Source organism: Vipera berus (assembly GCF_964194415.1).
Source record: "Vipera berus genome assembly, chromosome: 7".
Lineage (NCBI taxonomy): Eukaryota > Metazoa > Chordata > Lepidosauria > Squamata > Viperidae > Vipera > Vipera berus.
Window position 1 is genome coordinate 25705287 of NC_138209.1, and position 17823 is coordinate 25723109.

General features: G+C 39.1%; 2 protein-coding genes across 2 annotated transcripts in view; one reads left to right on the forward strand and one right to left on the reverse strand.

The window, feature by feature from the left end:
- ANK2 (ankyrin 2) overlaps positions 1-6956 on the forward strand; it is a 320058-nt gene extending 313102 nt beyond the window's left edge. The window contains exon 49 of the mRNA XM_081332775.1: positions 5424-6956. Within this exon, the coding sequence (XP_081188901.1) occupies positions 5424-5607 (184 nt within the window). The 3' untranslated portion in view covers positions 5608-6956. The remainder of the gene's footprint in view (positions 1-5423) is intronic.
- Positions 6957-8549: 1593 nt separating this feature from the next.
- CAMK2D (calcium/calmodulin dependent protein kinase II delta) overlaps positions 8550-17823 on the reverse strand; it is a gene marked incomplete at its 3' end in the record, with an annotated part of 176623 nt that continues 167349 nt past the window's right edge. Inside the window, exons 19-21 of the mRNA XM_081332589.1 lie at positions 16624-16712; positions 15153-15274; positions 8550-8594 (exon numbers count right to left, since the gene is read on the reverse strand). Coding sequence (XP_081188715.1) covers positions 15243-15274; positions 16624-16712 — 121 coding nt within the window. The remainder of the gene's footprint in view (positions 8595-15152; positions 15275-16623; positions 16713-17823) is intronic.

Below are 17823 nucleotides of genomic sequence, written 5' to 3' on the forward strand. Positions count from 1 at the left end.
TGTCTATTCTCCCCAAATAGACAATGAGATCATATCCTCCCCATATTTTGTACTAGGCAGATGTGTTGGGATGGGAATGCAGCCCAAATTTCTGGGGAAGGATATAGTATTTATTGTTATTTCTTTTCCTGATTTAGGAAGAAGAGGGCAACAAGATAAGGTTTTTTTGTTGCAGCATGGAATGCTATTGATAGAAATCTAGTGTATTACTTCTAATTTTCTATTTCTAATTTTCTATTTCTACAAACTTCCACAGGTGTGAGTGTCTGTGCATATAATAGCACGCACATTTCCTAAGCCATGGACCTTCCTTCTTGTGTGGGGATGGCACCATTTTAGCAATATAACTAGTAGCATTCATGGGTTGAATATCAGAAATAGAAGGAAAAATAAAAAGGTTTTTAGTAATTTAATAACAATAGAATGAGACTTTTTTTGGTTATCAAATAGTTAAACAGCCTAGTTCATTTGTTTCTTGATGCTTACTATGAACCTGATATTCATCTCCAAGAACTAAAATGTCAGCAGAGGCTACCTCCGTAGCCTGGGCTGAAATTTTCAAGGAATATAACCCAAAGGAAAAAGCTGTCCTTTCTACTGAATAAATTATTTTTGTGATGTAATTCTGTATATTCCCATCACTGCAGAAACCTCTTACTTAAAGAGAAGTAGTAGTAAAAATATGTATACAATAGAGCTTATGTCCCTTCATTTGGCTCAATGTATAATACCGAATGACAAATTTATATTTATTCACTTGTATTCCATCTTCCTATCAATGAGATTCATTAAAGTATGGGCAGGAATGATAAAAACGAGCAGGTTTGTAGTGAGGGATATGGTTCTCCTTCTGTCATTTATCTTGTTAATGATTCCTTGTTGCAGGACTAACATACAAAGATCAGTGTTGCTGGATTAGAACATACGAATGTAGGCACTGAAGTTACAAAGCAATAATGTCTCTCAAAATAATTTTCCCAGTATCGGGAAGGAAAAGAACTTAAGACATGTTTATAACTGAAAGTTTCTGACTGATAAAATGTTTACATAAAAGTTCAAACCATACTAAAGGACAGTTTAAAGAATCCAATTCTAACTCTACATAGCATTGTGACTATGCACTAACTCAACTTTTGATCTTAGTCAGAAGCAGGCTACAGTCTACACCTACAGTTCCTTTAGGCCAGGGTGTCAAACTCAATTTCATTGAGGGCCACATCAGCATTGTGGTTGCCCTCGGGTGGCCGGGTGAGTGTGGCTAGAGGGGGTGCAGCCTACTGGGTGGGCATGGCTGGTGTGGCCGTAGCCTACTGGGTGGACATGGCCAGCTCAGCATCACTTATGGGCTTGGGCAGGAGTGGGGCGGATCCGAGGGTCTCCGGCAGATGGGGTGGTGGGAGGGGCATGGTCCACTGGAGGAGCCTCATCGTTCCTCTCAGGCCATGCAGGGGGGGGGCCCTAGACGGTAGCACAGACTGCCCGGAGCCCTGGGCTGTGGAGGTCAAGTGCCACAGCATCGGGACCCTACAGCCCTGCGTAGTCCAGGCTCACTTCCCCGAGGGGGTGCCTAGCTGCGTTTACCACCTCCTCAAGGCTGCCGCTGCTGTGCTCGTTCTCCTTGGCTAGGTTGCTCATGGTGGGTGCAGGAGGGCAATGTGCGTGGGTCAGAGGGAGTCCCACTCCCTCTCCATGTGAAGAGACCTGGCTTTGTAACCAAAACATCCTCAGCAAAAGGATGGGAGACCACCAGGGGATGGTGAAAGGGCATCAGGGCTGCTGGTGGCAGGACTTCCTTCATACCCTCCCTCCCTCTCATTCCAATCTCCCTCCTTTGCTTTATTATATATGTATGTTAGAACAATACTTTTTTATCCTCCGTGAAATCAATATATCATACAAACCTGTCTGAGTTTAGTTTCACAGCTTTGAAATATGCTGGTGTATGTCAATTAAAAAGAGAGCGAGCTATTCTAAGACTGGCAAAGTAAAAAGTCTAAAAGGATAGAAGTATTGCTTTGTTTATACATTCAAATCTTGTCCGTCCTTCCTTCCTTCCTTCCTTCCTTCCTTCCTTCCTTCCTTCCTTCCTTCCTTCCTTCCTTCCTTCCTTCCTCCCTCCCTCCCTCCCTCCCCTCTTTCCTTGCCTCCTTCCTTTTTATTCCCATCTCCTTCCTTCCTTCCCTTTCTTCCTGTTTCCCTCCCCTCCTTCCTTCCCTCCCTCCCTCCCTCCCTCTCTCTGTGCCCAGGAAGGGGAGGGATAGAGGTTGGTAGTGCTTCTCTCAAAGAATAACTGACTTGAAAGAGACCTTTGAGGTCTTCTGGTCCAACCCCCTGCTCAAGCAGGGGACCTATACCATTCCAGACAATGGAATATCCAATCTCTTCTTAAAAGCCTCCATTGATGGAGCATCCACAACTTCTGAAGGCAAGCCTTTTCACTGGTTAGTTGTTTTCACAAGTCCTTAGTTCTAGGCTGGTTTTCTTCTTGATTAGTTTCCATCTATTATTGCCTTCTGATGCTTTGGAAAATAGGTTGACCCCCTCTTCTTTGGCAGCCCGTCAAATAGTGGAACATTTCTATCCTGTCACCACCCCTAGTCCTTTTCACTAAGCTAGACATACCCAATTCCCACAAACATTTGTCATGTGTTTTAGCCTCCAGACCCTAATCATCTTTGTTTACCATCCATTTAGGCCAGATGGTCCCCCTGGTTTGGTTCATAGAACAGTGGCCACAAGCAGAGCCTTCTCAGAGACAGCACCCCAATTATAGAACTTTCTCCCAAGGAAAATATGAACAGTGCATCCCTCACCCATTTAGAGACAACTCCAAACACACTGTTCAGCCAGGCATATGTTGAACAACACATTTTATGGTCAAACAGCACTAAGTAAATTACTACTAATATTTTTCTTTCTTAAAATACACACTTTTAATATTGTTTTAAGCAGTGCTGGTGATGCTTTACAATAACTGTCTTTGAGAGTTTTCTTGTAAACCACCCTGAATTTCTCCGAAACATTTAATTTTGAATTAGACATTGACTTAAATTAGGCAGAAGAAGCAAATGTTTAAGCACATCTAAATCCCACAGATCTACTGCCTCCTAGGCGCATACTGCAGAGAAAATAAGGCATTTCATTTCTAGCCAGCATAGCCACAGGATGATAGGAACTATGGTCCATGGTACCCAAAAGACATTAGTTTGGGTAAGGCTGGATTAAATTATAAAAGATCAGATGAGGGGAAGTGGAAGCAAAAAACACTTTCCACGTCTCCAACAAAATAATTTGGGGGGGGAGTTGACTCGACATTTTAATTTCAACTCACGCCAATTCCTCTTGACTTCCCATTCAATCCAAAAATTCTATTATCGGCTGGAATTTAGGGAGGGGAGGTGGCAAGAAAAGACCACAAAGCCAATCTGCGAGTTTGCTCTCTCTCCTGCCTACACACCACCTTCCCGATACAGCACATGGCTCCAAGCCATCTCCCCAGAAGTCCTTTGCAGATAATTCCATATATTTCTTTCGGGTCTCTCACTTTTCTGAGAATCGTAACACAACTAACCCGCCCCCCACAAAGGGCCTCACCTTCCTGCTGGCCTTCTGCAAACTGCCTGGCATCTAGTCTGGCTTTCCCATGCAGGGGCGGGGAAAGAGAAGCACTCACAGGCTGCAATACCAGGCAGGTAAGTGAGCCATGGAGGTGCTAATGGGGGGCACTGATCTAAACTTCGTGTCAGCCATCCAGAACGTGGTCAGTTTTAGATCCACAGGACCGCCCTGGAGGAATATCAAAAGGGGGTGCCCAGCCTGACGGCCACCTGGTCTATGGGACGAAAGGCAGGGAGCTAGGAGCACACGATGGGACAAGCCAAGTATTGGCTGTCGCCCTCTCTGCCATATGGTAGGGCCGGAGAGGGGAACATGACATGCTGGATGCAGAGCCACAGCCTGGAAATGCCGGCAGCTGGCAACGTGTGAGCCTCTGTGGCGGCTGGAGAGAAAGAGCGAGAAGAAGAAAGCAGGAAGAGTTTCTGTGTGTGTGTGTGTGTGTGTGTGTGTGTGTGTGTGTGAGAGAGAGAGAGAGAGAGAGAGAGGTCCCCTTTTTGTAAGTTTTCTTACTCTGTTTGCAAGACTCCCCATTTCCCACACTTTCGCTTCCCTGCTGGCTCAATCTCTCGCTCTCTCACAAAAACTCTCAGTGCTTTCTCTCCCTTCTTGCTCTTTTCCTCCAGTTGGCACCTGAATATAGTGGGAGGAGGTTAAAAGAAATGTAAGAGGGGAGAAAGGGGGAAGCTCCCCTTTTTTGTAACACCTCAGCTTCCTCCTCCTCTTCCCCTCCTTTCTCTCTCTCTCTCTCTCTCTCTCTCTCTCTCTCTCACACACACACACACACACACACACACACACAGAGAGAGAGAGAGAGACAAATAGAGAGAAAGTCTTCTTGCTTTCTCCTTTTCCTCACCCTTTCTCTCCAGCTGCCACAGAGGCTCACACATTGCCAGCCGCCAGCAGTTCTAGGCTGTGGATCTGCATCCGGTGTGAGTGCTGCGTTCCCCTCTTTGGTCCTACCACGTGGCAGAAATGGCAACTGGGAGCCGGATGACGCTCAGCTTGTGCCACCACACGCTCCCATCTCCCTGCCTTTCATCCCACAGGCCAGGCATGCTCTGGGGCACTAGGCTTACAGAACTCCATGGCCCAAGTGAGGAGAGGTGAGACCCTGCAAAGTGAGGCAGGCGTGGTGAGGTGTGGCCCGGCAAAGCAGAGCCAGACAAGGAGAGGCCTGGCAAAGCAGGGTATGGCCAGGCATGACAGAGTGAGGCCAGGAGGGGCGGTGTGTGTGTGTGTGAGGCAAATGAGCTGCAGCTGCTGCTGCATACCACCAGCCCCCAACCACTCACTGTTTCCTGTGTGTGCACTGATGGGGAGCTCCCAGCCGGGTTGGGGTGAGCCAGGGCTGGGGCAGCAGTGGCTGGTCCCTTGCCATTTCTGGAACTGCCCCAGGAGCCAAATCTGGGCCCTTCGCAGGTCACATCTAGCCCACGGGCCTTATGTTTGACATGTCTGCTTTAGGCAATTATTTCTTCCTGCCTGCGCAAGTTTATGCCACAAGAAATTTCTCAAGAAGTTGCTGACATTTTAACAAATCTACCAGTTTAAATCTGATTGTAAATTTAGGCTTGTATTGTGTAAGTGTAGCATAAGAAAGGAAAATACTTTTTTAAAAAAATAATGTTATTGGTATTTTATATATAAATATTTAGCACCTTTCTTTGCTCTTTAAGTGCAGTCACTGTCTTTTCACCTAGAGGAACTCAAAACTCATGCTAAAATTTTTAAATGAAGAACAGAATGCGATTTCTTAAAAAAAATCTTACAACGTCACTCATTGCCCCTTTGACTTCTTATAGGACAACAATGAGTAAAGCTAGTACACAGAAGAGGACTGTGGTTAAGGATCAATACGGAAACCGGATTCATGTGGAGCTGCTGGAGGACACACCAGAAGCGTTACCCCAGGATGACCTTCAGCATGAACTTCAGCAATTATTAAGGCATTTCTGCAAAGATGACCAGAAGAAAGAGGCCAAATGAGATGCTGCTAAATCTCACCCATAGACCACCACGCATATCCATTAACTGTCCAGCTTTATCCAACTTTCTTTTATCATAGGTATTATTATTTAACATAATCGTCAGGGAACACTGTTGTTTCTACTTTGAGCATATAGGGCAGGTTTTCCATTTCATTTTCTTTGTTTCTAAATATCTGTAAGCTAATTTGTGACCAAAGATCACATCCTTCATTCTGGATGGTTTTATCGACTAAATCATAGACTTTGTGCTCTCCTGACTGTCTGTCAACCTTGGCATTTTTATTGTTCTTTGTTTTTGCACCAGATCCATAAACACATACGTTTCTTCCACAGGCCTCTTGAAATGACAGTGTACATGTGTTTTTTTTTTAAAGATTATTAACTTTAAACTGTAAATAGAGAAAATATGTGGATTCACAAGACGGAAAGAAAGAAGCACTGCCTATTGCAAATACTTTTAGCATCAGGACTGTAAGATTCGTTGAAGAATAATTGATGTAATATTGCTAACAATCCATTACAGCTAGGACATGGCTCTATAAAGAACGAAGCAAATCGGTCCTCCTGTGTTCATAGCACTTCCAGTGTAATAAATTACTTGACTAAAAAGAGTCAGAACAACGCCTCAAATTTCAGCTGTTTTCCTTACAAGACAGTTGATTGCAGCCATTACTGCTTCTTTGCTTCCTGGGAAAGCCACTTCAAGATTTCCTGAAGAAAAATATACCCAGTTAGATATAACGTGCTAGCACCTGTATCTGTGGCACTTTTGCATACTGTATTTAAATCTTTTAGATCAGGGACATGAAATAGGTGCATTCAATAGTTCTGATTTTTATCCTGTTTTGATCACTCCTTTAACCACGCTGTCTTAGAAGTGGTTGTTTATGCTGTCCACTGCACTATAGACATTTTGAAGGAGGAAAAGAAACCTTTACTTTTTGGAAAAATTGATTTATCACATTCTGTCAAGATTGTCTCTTAATCTGGAACATGCATGTGGCATTGGAGTATAAAAACATGACCTCTCTATAATCATGCCAATTGCTTCTCATCCTTCCTAGCACTGAGCAAACAGACATTACCATCGTGTTTGAGGTTTTTCTCTGGATTTTTAGTTATAAGGAGACAGGAATCCACCGAGCATTTGTTTAGTTTTTTTTCTTGCTATTTTATTTATAGTTCTTAACCACCTTTCAAGCATTATTCATGTAAATGTCTGCACTTTGATTTTCCAAGAAGGCATATATGACCCTGGAATTATTTTGTGGTCTGTACCTAATTCTAATAATGGTCTGAAGCTCTGTAGTATTTTAACATATATATGTAATTAGATATATATATATATGCATATATATATGCATATATATATGCATATATATATGCATATATATATATATATATATATATATATATATATGTATATATATATATATATATATATATATATATATATATATATATATATATATATATATATATATATATATATATATATATATATATATATATATATATATATATATATATATATATATATATAATATGAAATGATATACATTTTGAGTCAGTTATTTGATAAACACAAAACATATTCAGCAATGATGATGACCTCTAGGGCTGAATATTTTTCAAAACCCTGCTAGCCTTTGTTTCTTTAAACAAAACAACCAGACTCAGTGCTCAGAACATTGAAAATAAATGTTACAAATGGCACCTCATCATTAAACAAGGTCAAGAGAAAAGAAACATTTGAGGAGGTTTCGGTTTCCTGGTTTAAAAAAAACCCCTACTCAGTGCCATACAAATTTGTTTTGTTGGCAAAGCAGGACACAAGCACTAAATGACTGCCAAAATGAAAGGAGACCTAATTGCAGGATACACAATAGCTCATTTCTCATTGTCAAGAACATCACTGTTTAACCTTCAAGACTGGGGCTCTACAAGAAATGCATTTCTGTTGTGTTATTTGCGGTGCAGATGATGTTCTGTGTAACAGCATAATGGCTATTCTCCTTTTTTCAGTTTTGATTTTTGCTGTGTTATCAGAGAACTTGAATACTGTGAGAAGGTGATTTTAAGTTGATAAATTGGCATCTTGTTCCCATGGTGATAACACTTAACTGAATATATCTATGAGGGCATGTATTAAAGATGTAAAACAACAGCACTAACAATACATAGCTGCAATGTGTACAATGGCTGATTTAATTAAATAAAAATGTAAAAGTGTTAAATGTAGCATGAGAGTATGCTCTCTTTTTTGCAACTTAGAATCGGGAAATTATTTGAAAACTTTAATTGCAAAATTATAAACCTGGCACTGTTATGATTAATTTTACACAGTGTTAATGTTTGACCTTCAAAGGTCTTAAAGGACCCAGGGTCAATTTCTTCCATTCTGTCCATCTTAAATCTTCAAATCTGAGAGAATTTTCTCTATGTCCCAACAATGGCAAAGGCTCATGTGATTGAACAAAGAAAAAGTCCGTCTTGATGTAGAACTTCCAAAAGAAGGCAACTTCTCAAGGCCTCTTTTTTCACTCTAAAGATGAGATAAACATGTTGCCTGCTATCTCTGCCTGTTGTTATTAGGGGATTTTTCATTACTGGCTTTAGTTTGTTTTTGTTTTTGTTTTAAAGTAACTTAATAGAATAAAAATCGAGTAAAATTAATAATTTATTTTGCATGGTTGGACAACCCGATGTAGGTTGCATATGTAAATACACATACATATAATGGCATATACGTAAACTTTGCTTAGAGACCACAATTGGGATCAGCAGGTCCATTGCTAAATGACATGTCACTAAGCGAGACATGTGACTGTGACTTGAAATTTTACTGCTGGCTTTTCCATTGACTTTGTTTGTTGGAAGCTGGTTGTGAAGTGCACAGATGGTGATCACATGACTGAAGGACAGTCCGATGATGATTGTAAGTGCATGCACCAGTTGCATTTCTATTATGTGATTAGGAAAATACTGCAATGATCGTAAACACAAAGATTAGCTGTAAAGTTACTTTTTCAGCATTGTTGTAATTTTGATCACTAAACAAAGCAGTTGTTAAGCAAGTTATACCTGTACAATGACACCCATACATTTGTGTTTTTCAGCAGAACACTGGATTTTTGCTGAAAGTCTTTTTGCATACTAGCTGAAGCATTAGAGGCAACTGTTCGTCAGTTCTAAAGAAATATAACTTGATAGCAGCTGCTAACTTTGGACAGCTAAAATATGCTAACGTGTAGAACTGACATCCTTTGGGCTTGTTTGTCTATTCCTTATATTTTTATGCTTTAAAAAAAACATAGTGACATCAATACATTTGCTATTGTAGATTTCCTTGGCAGTAAATGATTTATTAGATACTTGCACTGCCTCTTATTGGTTACTATGCAATTCTTAAGATTTTAATCAAAATATAAACCACATATATTTGCCAATTGGAAATGGAATACTGAGTGTGCTGTTTTCTAAGGGAAGCCATTTGACTAAACTTTCTTACATCGATCAGTTTCAATCACCTCAACAAAAATGCTAGGAGAGAACAGGCAAACTGAAATGATTAATTGTGAAGGAAATGTGGCAAGGTTTTAAAAAAATTATATTCCAGGATACAGGAAAACCAAGATTGTTTTTATTTGCAAGCAATGATGAATAACAATCATGTAATGTGAGAAAAACATTGCCTTGCATTTTCTCATGGTGCATGTCAATTAAAAGGGGGAGAGAGCTATTCTAAGACTGGCAAAGAAGAAAGTTTAAAAGGATAGAAGTATTGCTTTATTTATACATTCAAATCTTTTCCTTCCTTCCTTCTCTTTGCTTCTTTCTTTCTTCCTTCCTTCTTTCTTCCTAGTATTTACCTACAACTGCAAAGCCTGCTTTTTTTCCAGCCTGACATCATGGACTAAGAGAGAGTGACTGGCCCAAAGTCACCCAGCCAGTTTTCAGGTGGAATACAACTCGGTCTCCTGGTTTCTAGTCTGATGCCTTAAGCACTAGAGTCTAGACCAAACTGGCTTTTTGCCTTTTATTATTTTATATTTTATATTTATTTTATTATTTGTGTTATAAGGCTGCCTGTGATATAAACAACATCTCTGGGCAGCTTATAAAAATAAAGACACAGAAATAAAACAGTATTACCAAACACTATTGCTAATCTTTGCCCCATTCTAGCTACATATTTTCTTGTCTCAATCATGCATTCCAGGTTGGAAATAGAACTTCAGAATTTTTGGTGCTACAGTCCAAATGTATAAGGTTGGAGAATGTAAGAATCAATTTCTATGGGTTTCACTGCATGGATTGAGCTGAGAAAAAACCATTCTTGGTTCTACTAAGATTTTTGAGGCCTTGTCTTTGGGGTTTGGGATAACCTGCCTTGGCTAACTTGCCATCGCCAACTTGCCACAGCTAACTCCCCCGCTGGACTACTCACCACGGACAACTCATCATGGGACAACTTGCCACGGGACAATTCAATGCTATATTAATTGTTTCATTCAGTTACTTTTATTATTGGTTTACTGGTCGTATGCCCTTCCTGGTGCTTATGTGAAGTTCACAGCAGACAATTACTCATTGAGCCCAGAGAGAGAAATAACTGCCGCTACCTAGGATCACACTCATAGCCTCCTAACTGTGAGGCAAGAGCTCCACATCTAGGCCACCATGCCACTCCTAACGTGATATCTCTGTCAATATTTATCAATATTTATCTCCATTATCTTTCTCTTTCCAAGAATAAATAATATTATCCAAAACACTAGAGGGCACCATTCCCCCTGCAAAAAAACCCTAGTATCTTCACTTCACTGCCATCTAATGTTCATGTGAACATATGCAGCTCAGATATTGTAATCCCAGCATACACTAAGTTGTTAGGCAATGTTAACTAGGGTGACTAAGCCACCAAATACATATATAAGAAATAGATTGCATAGATTATTGTAATCAAATACAAACTGATACCATTGATAACAAAGGTGACAGGCAACACACAGAAAAATTGCCCTGATGCAAGCTTCTTCAGCAGGTCTATGACAATTCACCATGGCCAAATTGCTATGGCCAACTGGCCACAGAACAAGAGTTACACTAAAATCAAAGAAATGGTGGAATAGAATTGTTAATGAAAGGATGAAAAAGTAGGAACAAAATGAAATGTGAATGCCAACAATTAAAATAATTAAAATGAATTATTTAATTGTCCCATGAGAGTTGGCCAAGGCAAGTTGGCTGTGGCAAGTAGATCATGACGAGTTGGCAGCAGTGAGTTGATGTGGCAAATTTTCCCATTCATTGTTAAGTAGAAGAGAGGTGTCATAGAAGAATTCCAAAAACTCTTTAATGTTTTCTGGTGGAATGCACACAGAACGGAAACTATGGTCCACAGAGAAACATGACAAAATTGGAGGGATGTTAAGTATGAGATGAAGTTTTAATCCTGTTATTTTATATGCAGATGTAGTGGTGTAATTAAATTATTAAAGTGGTGTTTAAAATGTACAGTAGATAACATACCATGCCAAATATCAAAGGGATCTCTAACATTGGGGTAGTGGGCACATTTGGAATTTTGAAAGATGTTGTATGTTATGTACTGGGCTTATTGAGGGAATACCACGTGGGTTGCTGGAGCAGCTAACGGCTCTCCAGCAACCCAGACTATCAGTCTCCTGTGCTGCAATTGGCTATCCCCAGGCAGCAATGGTTGATTCAAACCTATTGGCTGGCTGCTGCCTAGGGGCTAGACTATATATTGCAGATGGTTGCAGCCACTTCCCTTGGTACAGTCACAGCACGAAATAAAGTATGAGTTACTTGTACTCTGTTCGCGTCTTCATTCCTGCGTCAAAGAACCCGCTATTTAACATTGTATTTCCCCCAAAGTCTGCTGGTGGGACTTGTCCATTCACGAATTGTTGACATGCAGCACTTTGATAGCTGCACAGCAGCTGTTTGCCAAAATGCTGCCTATCTCACCTTCCAGCATTCCAGCCAAAGCTTCCCATTATTACTTTGTCCTTGTTTGAGCAGGTGGACCCCCAAAACACTGTAAGCAGTCATTATTTTAATTATTTAAGAAGCTCATGAAGGTCATTTAGAACCGGGGGAATAATAGAAAATAAAGAAATTGTTGCAGGCTGGCAATTTGTTTTCCTTTGCATACAAGTGTCCTCCTATCAAGTCTACTATGTTTCCCTGAAAGTAAGGCCTACACCAACAATAAGCCCTAGCTTGATTTTTGGGGATGGGTCTAATATAAGCCCTACCCTGAAAATAAGCCCTAGTTTTGAGGCGAGGTGCATGCCTAAAAAACAAGCTGGGGAGGTGGGTTGGAGCTTACCATTGCAGCCAGGCCTTCCATGGATTGACACTTGCCTCGCCGGCCCACTTCCTCTGCGACCGAAGGAGCAGCTTCCTTCTGCAGCTGAGAATGGAGCTCGGGCCTGCATTTTGCAGTCAGAGGCCTTTTCAGAAGGCCTGTGCACCCAAGAACCAAGCTATGGACCATAGCTCAGTTTTTAGCTGCGCAGGCCTTCTGGAAAGGCCTCTTACTGCGAAATGCAGGCCCAAGCTCCATTCTCAGCTGCAGAATGAAGCTGCTCCTTCGGCCGCAGAGGAAGTGGGCTGGCTGGGCAGGGCTGTTGGTGCCACCACCATGAGGTGAGTGGAAAAGACACCTCCCCAAAATAAGATCTGGTGCCTCTTTTGGAGACAAAATAAAATAAGACCAGGTCTTATTTTCAGGGAAACACGATACGTTGATGGGCACCAAAGAAGCCTCTGTGATTCATTGCACACCAATATTACCATAAAAGCCAGACTACAGGAAAAGCTAGACACCTGGTTTTTCCTCACACCCTCATTATTCCATTATAGACTCAGTTCTCAGCCCAGATCACATCTCTCAAATTCATACTAACTTGAAATGTACTGATCAATTGGGGGACTAGTGATGTCCCAAGGCTTTGCAGCTATCATTTCTGGGACAAGGGCTCATAGGACACTCATTTTGGTAAAATTGGTGGAGTTTTGTGGTAAGAAAATCTCTGACAGATTTTATAAGATTAGTGGCTGAAAGTTGTACATAGCAGAAACAGATTAAATCATCTGAAAAGTTTAGGAATGATTCAACCAAACTGCCTTTAAGTTTTTGCTCATTCTTGTTAAATAGAGATGGTCTAAAAAGGCTGAGGAGTGCAATCCAAAATATTGAGTGACCCTCCAAATATTTTCATTTCTAAAAAACAGTGTGCTTCATCCTGGGTTTTGGTTATTTTTCCCCATTGAACAAAAATAATTTTAATATATAATTGAGAGGATAACTCTTAAACTATATAATTAAGAATGTTTCTTTTTATCACATGAAACCTTAAAAAATGGACACTTCTGGAATTTGCATCTGATTTTCAGCAATTAATGCATTTCTACATTAGGGTATTCCACATTAATGATAAATTCAACATTCATCATTAAATGTTGAAAGCTGTCAAAAGTTGTAGTATTTTTTCTGTATTATTTCTTCTCTTCATTTCTTCTCTTTCTGAGGAAAACCTTTTTGCAGTTTACAGTCAAAATGCCCTCATTCTCCTTAAAACAAATCATGCAAATGACTATACTGTAGCGCCACAGGAGGGCAGTAGATAGTAATTTTCCAGCAATTGCCAATATGTAATCTTTGGGGACAAGCTTTTGTGAAAGTATTGGCTGAATTCTGTGCATGCTAGTTAATTCTCAGGGACCTATTCCAATAGATTTATTATTTTAAACAACGCATTCAAATTGCCCTGTTTTTATCAGAACATTATGTGAGGGATAGGATTAGATGAATAAAATGAAAATCAATTAGTATTTCTCCAAGTACTAAATTTAATCTGCTACTTTATAGTACCTATTGCATTAATATTAATGTCTCCATTTTGAAACTGATTTTAAGTTGTTCACCATGCCTTTAACATCATACTAATTTTAGAATTTTTCTTCTTCGTTTTGTTCCTAATTATTTATTTATGTCCAACTGTAAATGTTAGATTTTTGTCCTTTGACCAAGCAACATGAGTATATATAACAGGAAATGAAAAATAATTCTCTAGAATTATTTATATTCAAGTACAAATATATGCAGGCAGATTTAATGTTATAATAGGGATCATTATTTAATATGCATTTTGTTGGATATATAACCTTTGGTCTCCTGCCCCCCTCTCCTTTTTCTCTCATTTATTGTAGGCTTATAAAAAACCCTATCAATCAATAGTAACATTCCTCCTACAATCATTTCTGAATGAAAATTTTAATTCATTCAGTATGATTCCATTTCTCATTCTTCTATCATCTCTGTTACAACAATTCTAGAACTTTCTAAAAGCCAATCAGTCGCATTGTTTCACTGACAAAATGCATGCAATATGGGTCAAATTGCAAACCACGTTCCCATTTTGTTAGAAAAGCAAAAACAATACAATACTTTCTCTCTTCATCCATAATATTTTCCTCATGTAGATAAAAGATTAAAAATTGCTTATACCAGTGTGTAATGGTATGTGGGAAACACCTTGTTTCCTGAGGGGTAAAGGAATTGGGGGAAGAATTGTATTTTCAAACAGGCAAGATTTGGTTCATGTAGCTTTACAATAAAGCAGAATTAATCCATCTGCTTATGTTTCCTGTCTGGTCTACCTTGTAAGGCTGGCACAATGTGTATATTAGCATATCTGAAATCCACATGGGGAAGGGGTGATATGAATAATCTAGAATGCTGTCTTGTATCTTTGGCAAGATTTTCTTCTAGCAAACTACCAATTCAAATTATAGTGTTTTCCTTGATTTCAGGCAGAGCTCTTTCCCACTTCTTGCTTTTCAGCTAATTCTTTAGCTGAAACTAATGAACCAATGACTATTGAATTATTAGCCTTCTCAAAAAGCTTTAGTCCGTTGAAATTCAATTGTCTTACAATTTAAGAGAGAATTTCTATAAAATGTTGCGCCATTGGTATTTGGCACCAGAAAATCAATCTAAGACAGCAGTTCAGTTCCCACCTTTCTGGCTCCACTGCCTGGCAGCAGTGGCAGAGATGGTGGGCAGGGGAAATAGAATGGTTTTGTGCATGCAACCTAGATGCCACACATGTGCAAACGAAGCTTTGCATGCTTGCTCGCTTCTTCCATGGCCCGATTCCCAGCAGGCTGTGGACTGGTAGCAGTCCACAGCCTGGGGCTTGGGGATCCCTGTTCTACATAACAGTACTTCTATCTCTTTCTGGAAATGTGAAAAGCATGAAGGGACATTTTACCATGCATGCCGGACTTTCAAAAAGTGAAAAATATTGGACAAAGATGTATAAGGTGATGCAGAGAATTTTGAAAACTTTCAGTTGAAACCAGAACTATTTTTACTAGGACTTATGAACATGATTCATAATGAATCTTGATTTATTTTAAGATTAATGGAAAATTGGTTTTAGGTATGGTAACTGCAGCAAAGTTATTATATGCACAAACATAGAAAAATATAAAAATACTCACAATAGAGGAGTGGATTGTGAGCATGGCAGAACTTGCTGAATTGGCCAAATTGATTTGTTTGATTCGGAAAGGAACAACAACTTTTTTTTTTTACAAAGAATGGACTTTTATGGACTTTTTTCCTGAAAATGAACAAAAATGAGTTGATGATTTTGAGATTTACTGATTAAAAGATTTTGAGATTTACTGAATTTGGGAATATCTGATTTAAATCAACTTAAAAGTCATAATGTTAAAATAATGATAAATTTATCTGAGAATTGATTACTCCCTCACTTCCTTCTGTATCGGAGGTGTCAAACTCGCCATGTCACATGATGTGTCATGACGTATTGCGACTTTTTTCCCCTTGCCGGAGCTCGGTTGGTGTGGCTTCTGCGTGATGCATCCAGCCCGTGGGCCAGAAGTTTAACACCCCTGTTCTATATGGAGAATTTGGATGGATGCAGGGAGGCTCATTTTAGATCAACTGGTGGATGAAAATCTTTTCCATGTTAAAAGTTAAATATATTTTATCCCTAACAACCACTTGCAGTATTTATGGCTAAAACTTTTAACGATATCTCAATTTGGACTAGCAGAATTTTCAGCTTTACTTTAATTTTCAGAGTTACTAAAGTGTTACATATGATCACTAAATCCTAAGACAAACACTCCACAATAGGTCTTTATAAACACCTGTAATCAATAAATTTGCAAAAATTAAAGCTGATTGGAATATGGATTCGAGATCCCCATTTTTAAACAATAGAAAACTGTCAATATCAAACAGTCCAATAAATCTTAGTTTATGTCTTCAATTTAGTTTTATTTATTAAACAAATTTATATGGCTGCCCAACTCACACATAGGTGTGAGTGGCTTACAACATTCAAAGATCCAAAACATAAAAACCTGTAACACCTCCCTCCCCATGCAGCAGCAATGTCTTCGCCAACAAAAACAGGTTCTGCACTAATTGGACAATATTGCATGTGTACTGAAAAGGAATTACTAAACTGTTGTGTTGTTGGAGAGTTAGTCAGAATAATGTGTCATTAAAGCATGTTTTTGAAACGTGTGGCTCAGCAGTTAAAATGCTGGGCTTTTCGGCTGGAAAGGCAGCAGCCCAGGTTTGAGACACAAATGCCACATGATGGGGTGAGCTCCGATCCTCTCCCCAGCTCCTGCCAACCTAGCAGTTCGAAAACATGCAAATGCAAGTAGCTCCATGACATAATGCTGGCCAACATGACTACGGAAATGTTTTCAGACAGCGCTGGCTCAAAGGCCTTGAAACAGAGATGAGCACCACCCGCCCCCACCCCAGAGTCAGCAACAACTAGTGGAGTAAAATCTGCAGGGACTCCTTTATCTTTTATTTTGAAACATATTAAAGTTATATTCTGGAAGGAAGTAATTTCATTTATTAATTTGACTTTGAGACAAATTTTAATATTTCCACATGTCCTTATTGTTCCGTATAACATACCTATTACTGGAAACCGATGGCAGGACAATGCAAATGAATTCTCCATGATCTTCTGATTGCCATCAGACTTGTCCTTCAATATATGGCCCCTGTTATTCGTAGGATTGAAGACCTGATGTTACTTGTGACTTATGAATGAGTCAGTTACACAGGTTGATTATGTAGGAACAATTGTAATGAAATAAGGTCACTCTTATTGAAACTTTTTGTAAAACATGTATCAATGTATTGCTGGTATATGGCACTTTAAAAAGGGTCTCTAAGGAGCTATCTCACCCAATGGAATTAGCCCATCCCATTCATGCCAGTGGGAGAAGCTTGCTATTGACCCTGTCTGCTAAGGAATTTCAATGGATGGGAACTTTTCTGTTGTGGCCCTGACCCTGTGGAACACTCTATCATCGGAGGTGAGAACTGATCCTACCCTTTTGGCCTTGTTAAAACTTGGTATTAAAACTTTTTTACAACTTTATTATTTAAATTACTTTACTATTTATCTTTTTATAATCTGTAAGCTGCCCAGAGTCACCTTATAGAGGAGCTGAGAAGCATACAAAGTTAATAAAAATATAAAATATTTTTCTTGTTTCTTTCCACTATTTTTTAAAAAATAAAATAGAGAAAGATCTATTTTATTAAAAGCAAAACCTTTAATAAAGACAAATAGTAATTTAGTGATGTTTCACAATGTTAAAAATGGCATTTCGGCATGCTGCATTAAATCCGTATAAATTATAGTATTATATTTTTCTTTTTTGGCATCACTTTCACCATTGGTTATAAAAGACCCTGGCTGCAGAAGGAAATTTTTCTGATGTATTTTCTGTTTGCTGGTCAGAATGAAAAAGCAGCAGCATATATGCAATGAGACTGAATACAGAATATCTACATTTATATAGTCACAGATATGCAATGAGTAAATATATACAGTAAATTGAAATAAATAAATAAATATTTACATACATACAAATGGTTTCTAAAGCCAGTTTAGAATCTCAATTGCTCAGCTCCTAATATCATATTTCATGTTTGTCATCATAGAGACCTGAATATGAAATTCTGATCTCAGGCATTATAGTAGTATAGTCATAAAAACTAAGCATTAAACCTCATGATTTAATTAGAAATGGAGTAAGACGCATTGGAGAAGGCTATTTAGTTCCTTTAAGAACATATAATTCATTATATGAGCCTTTTATT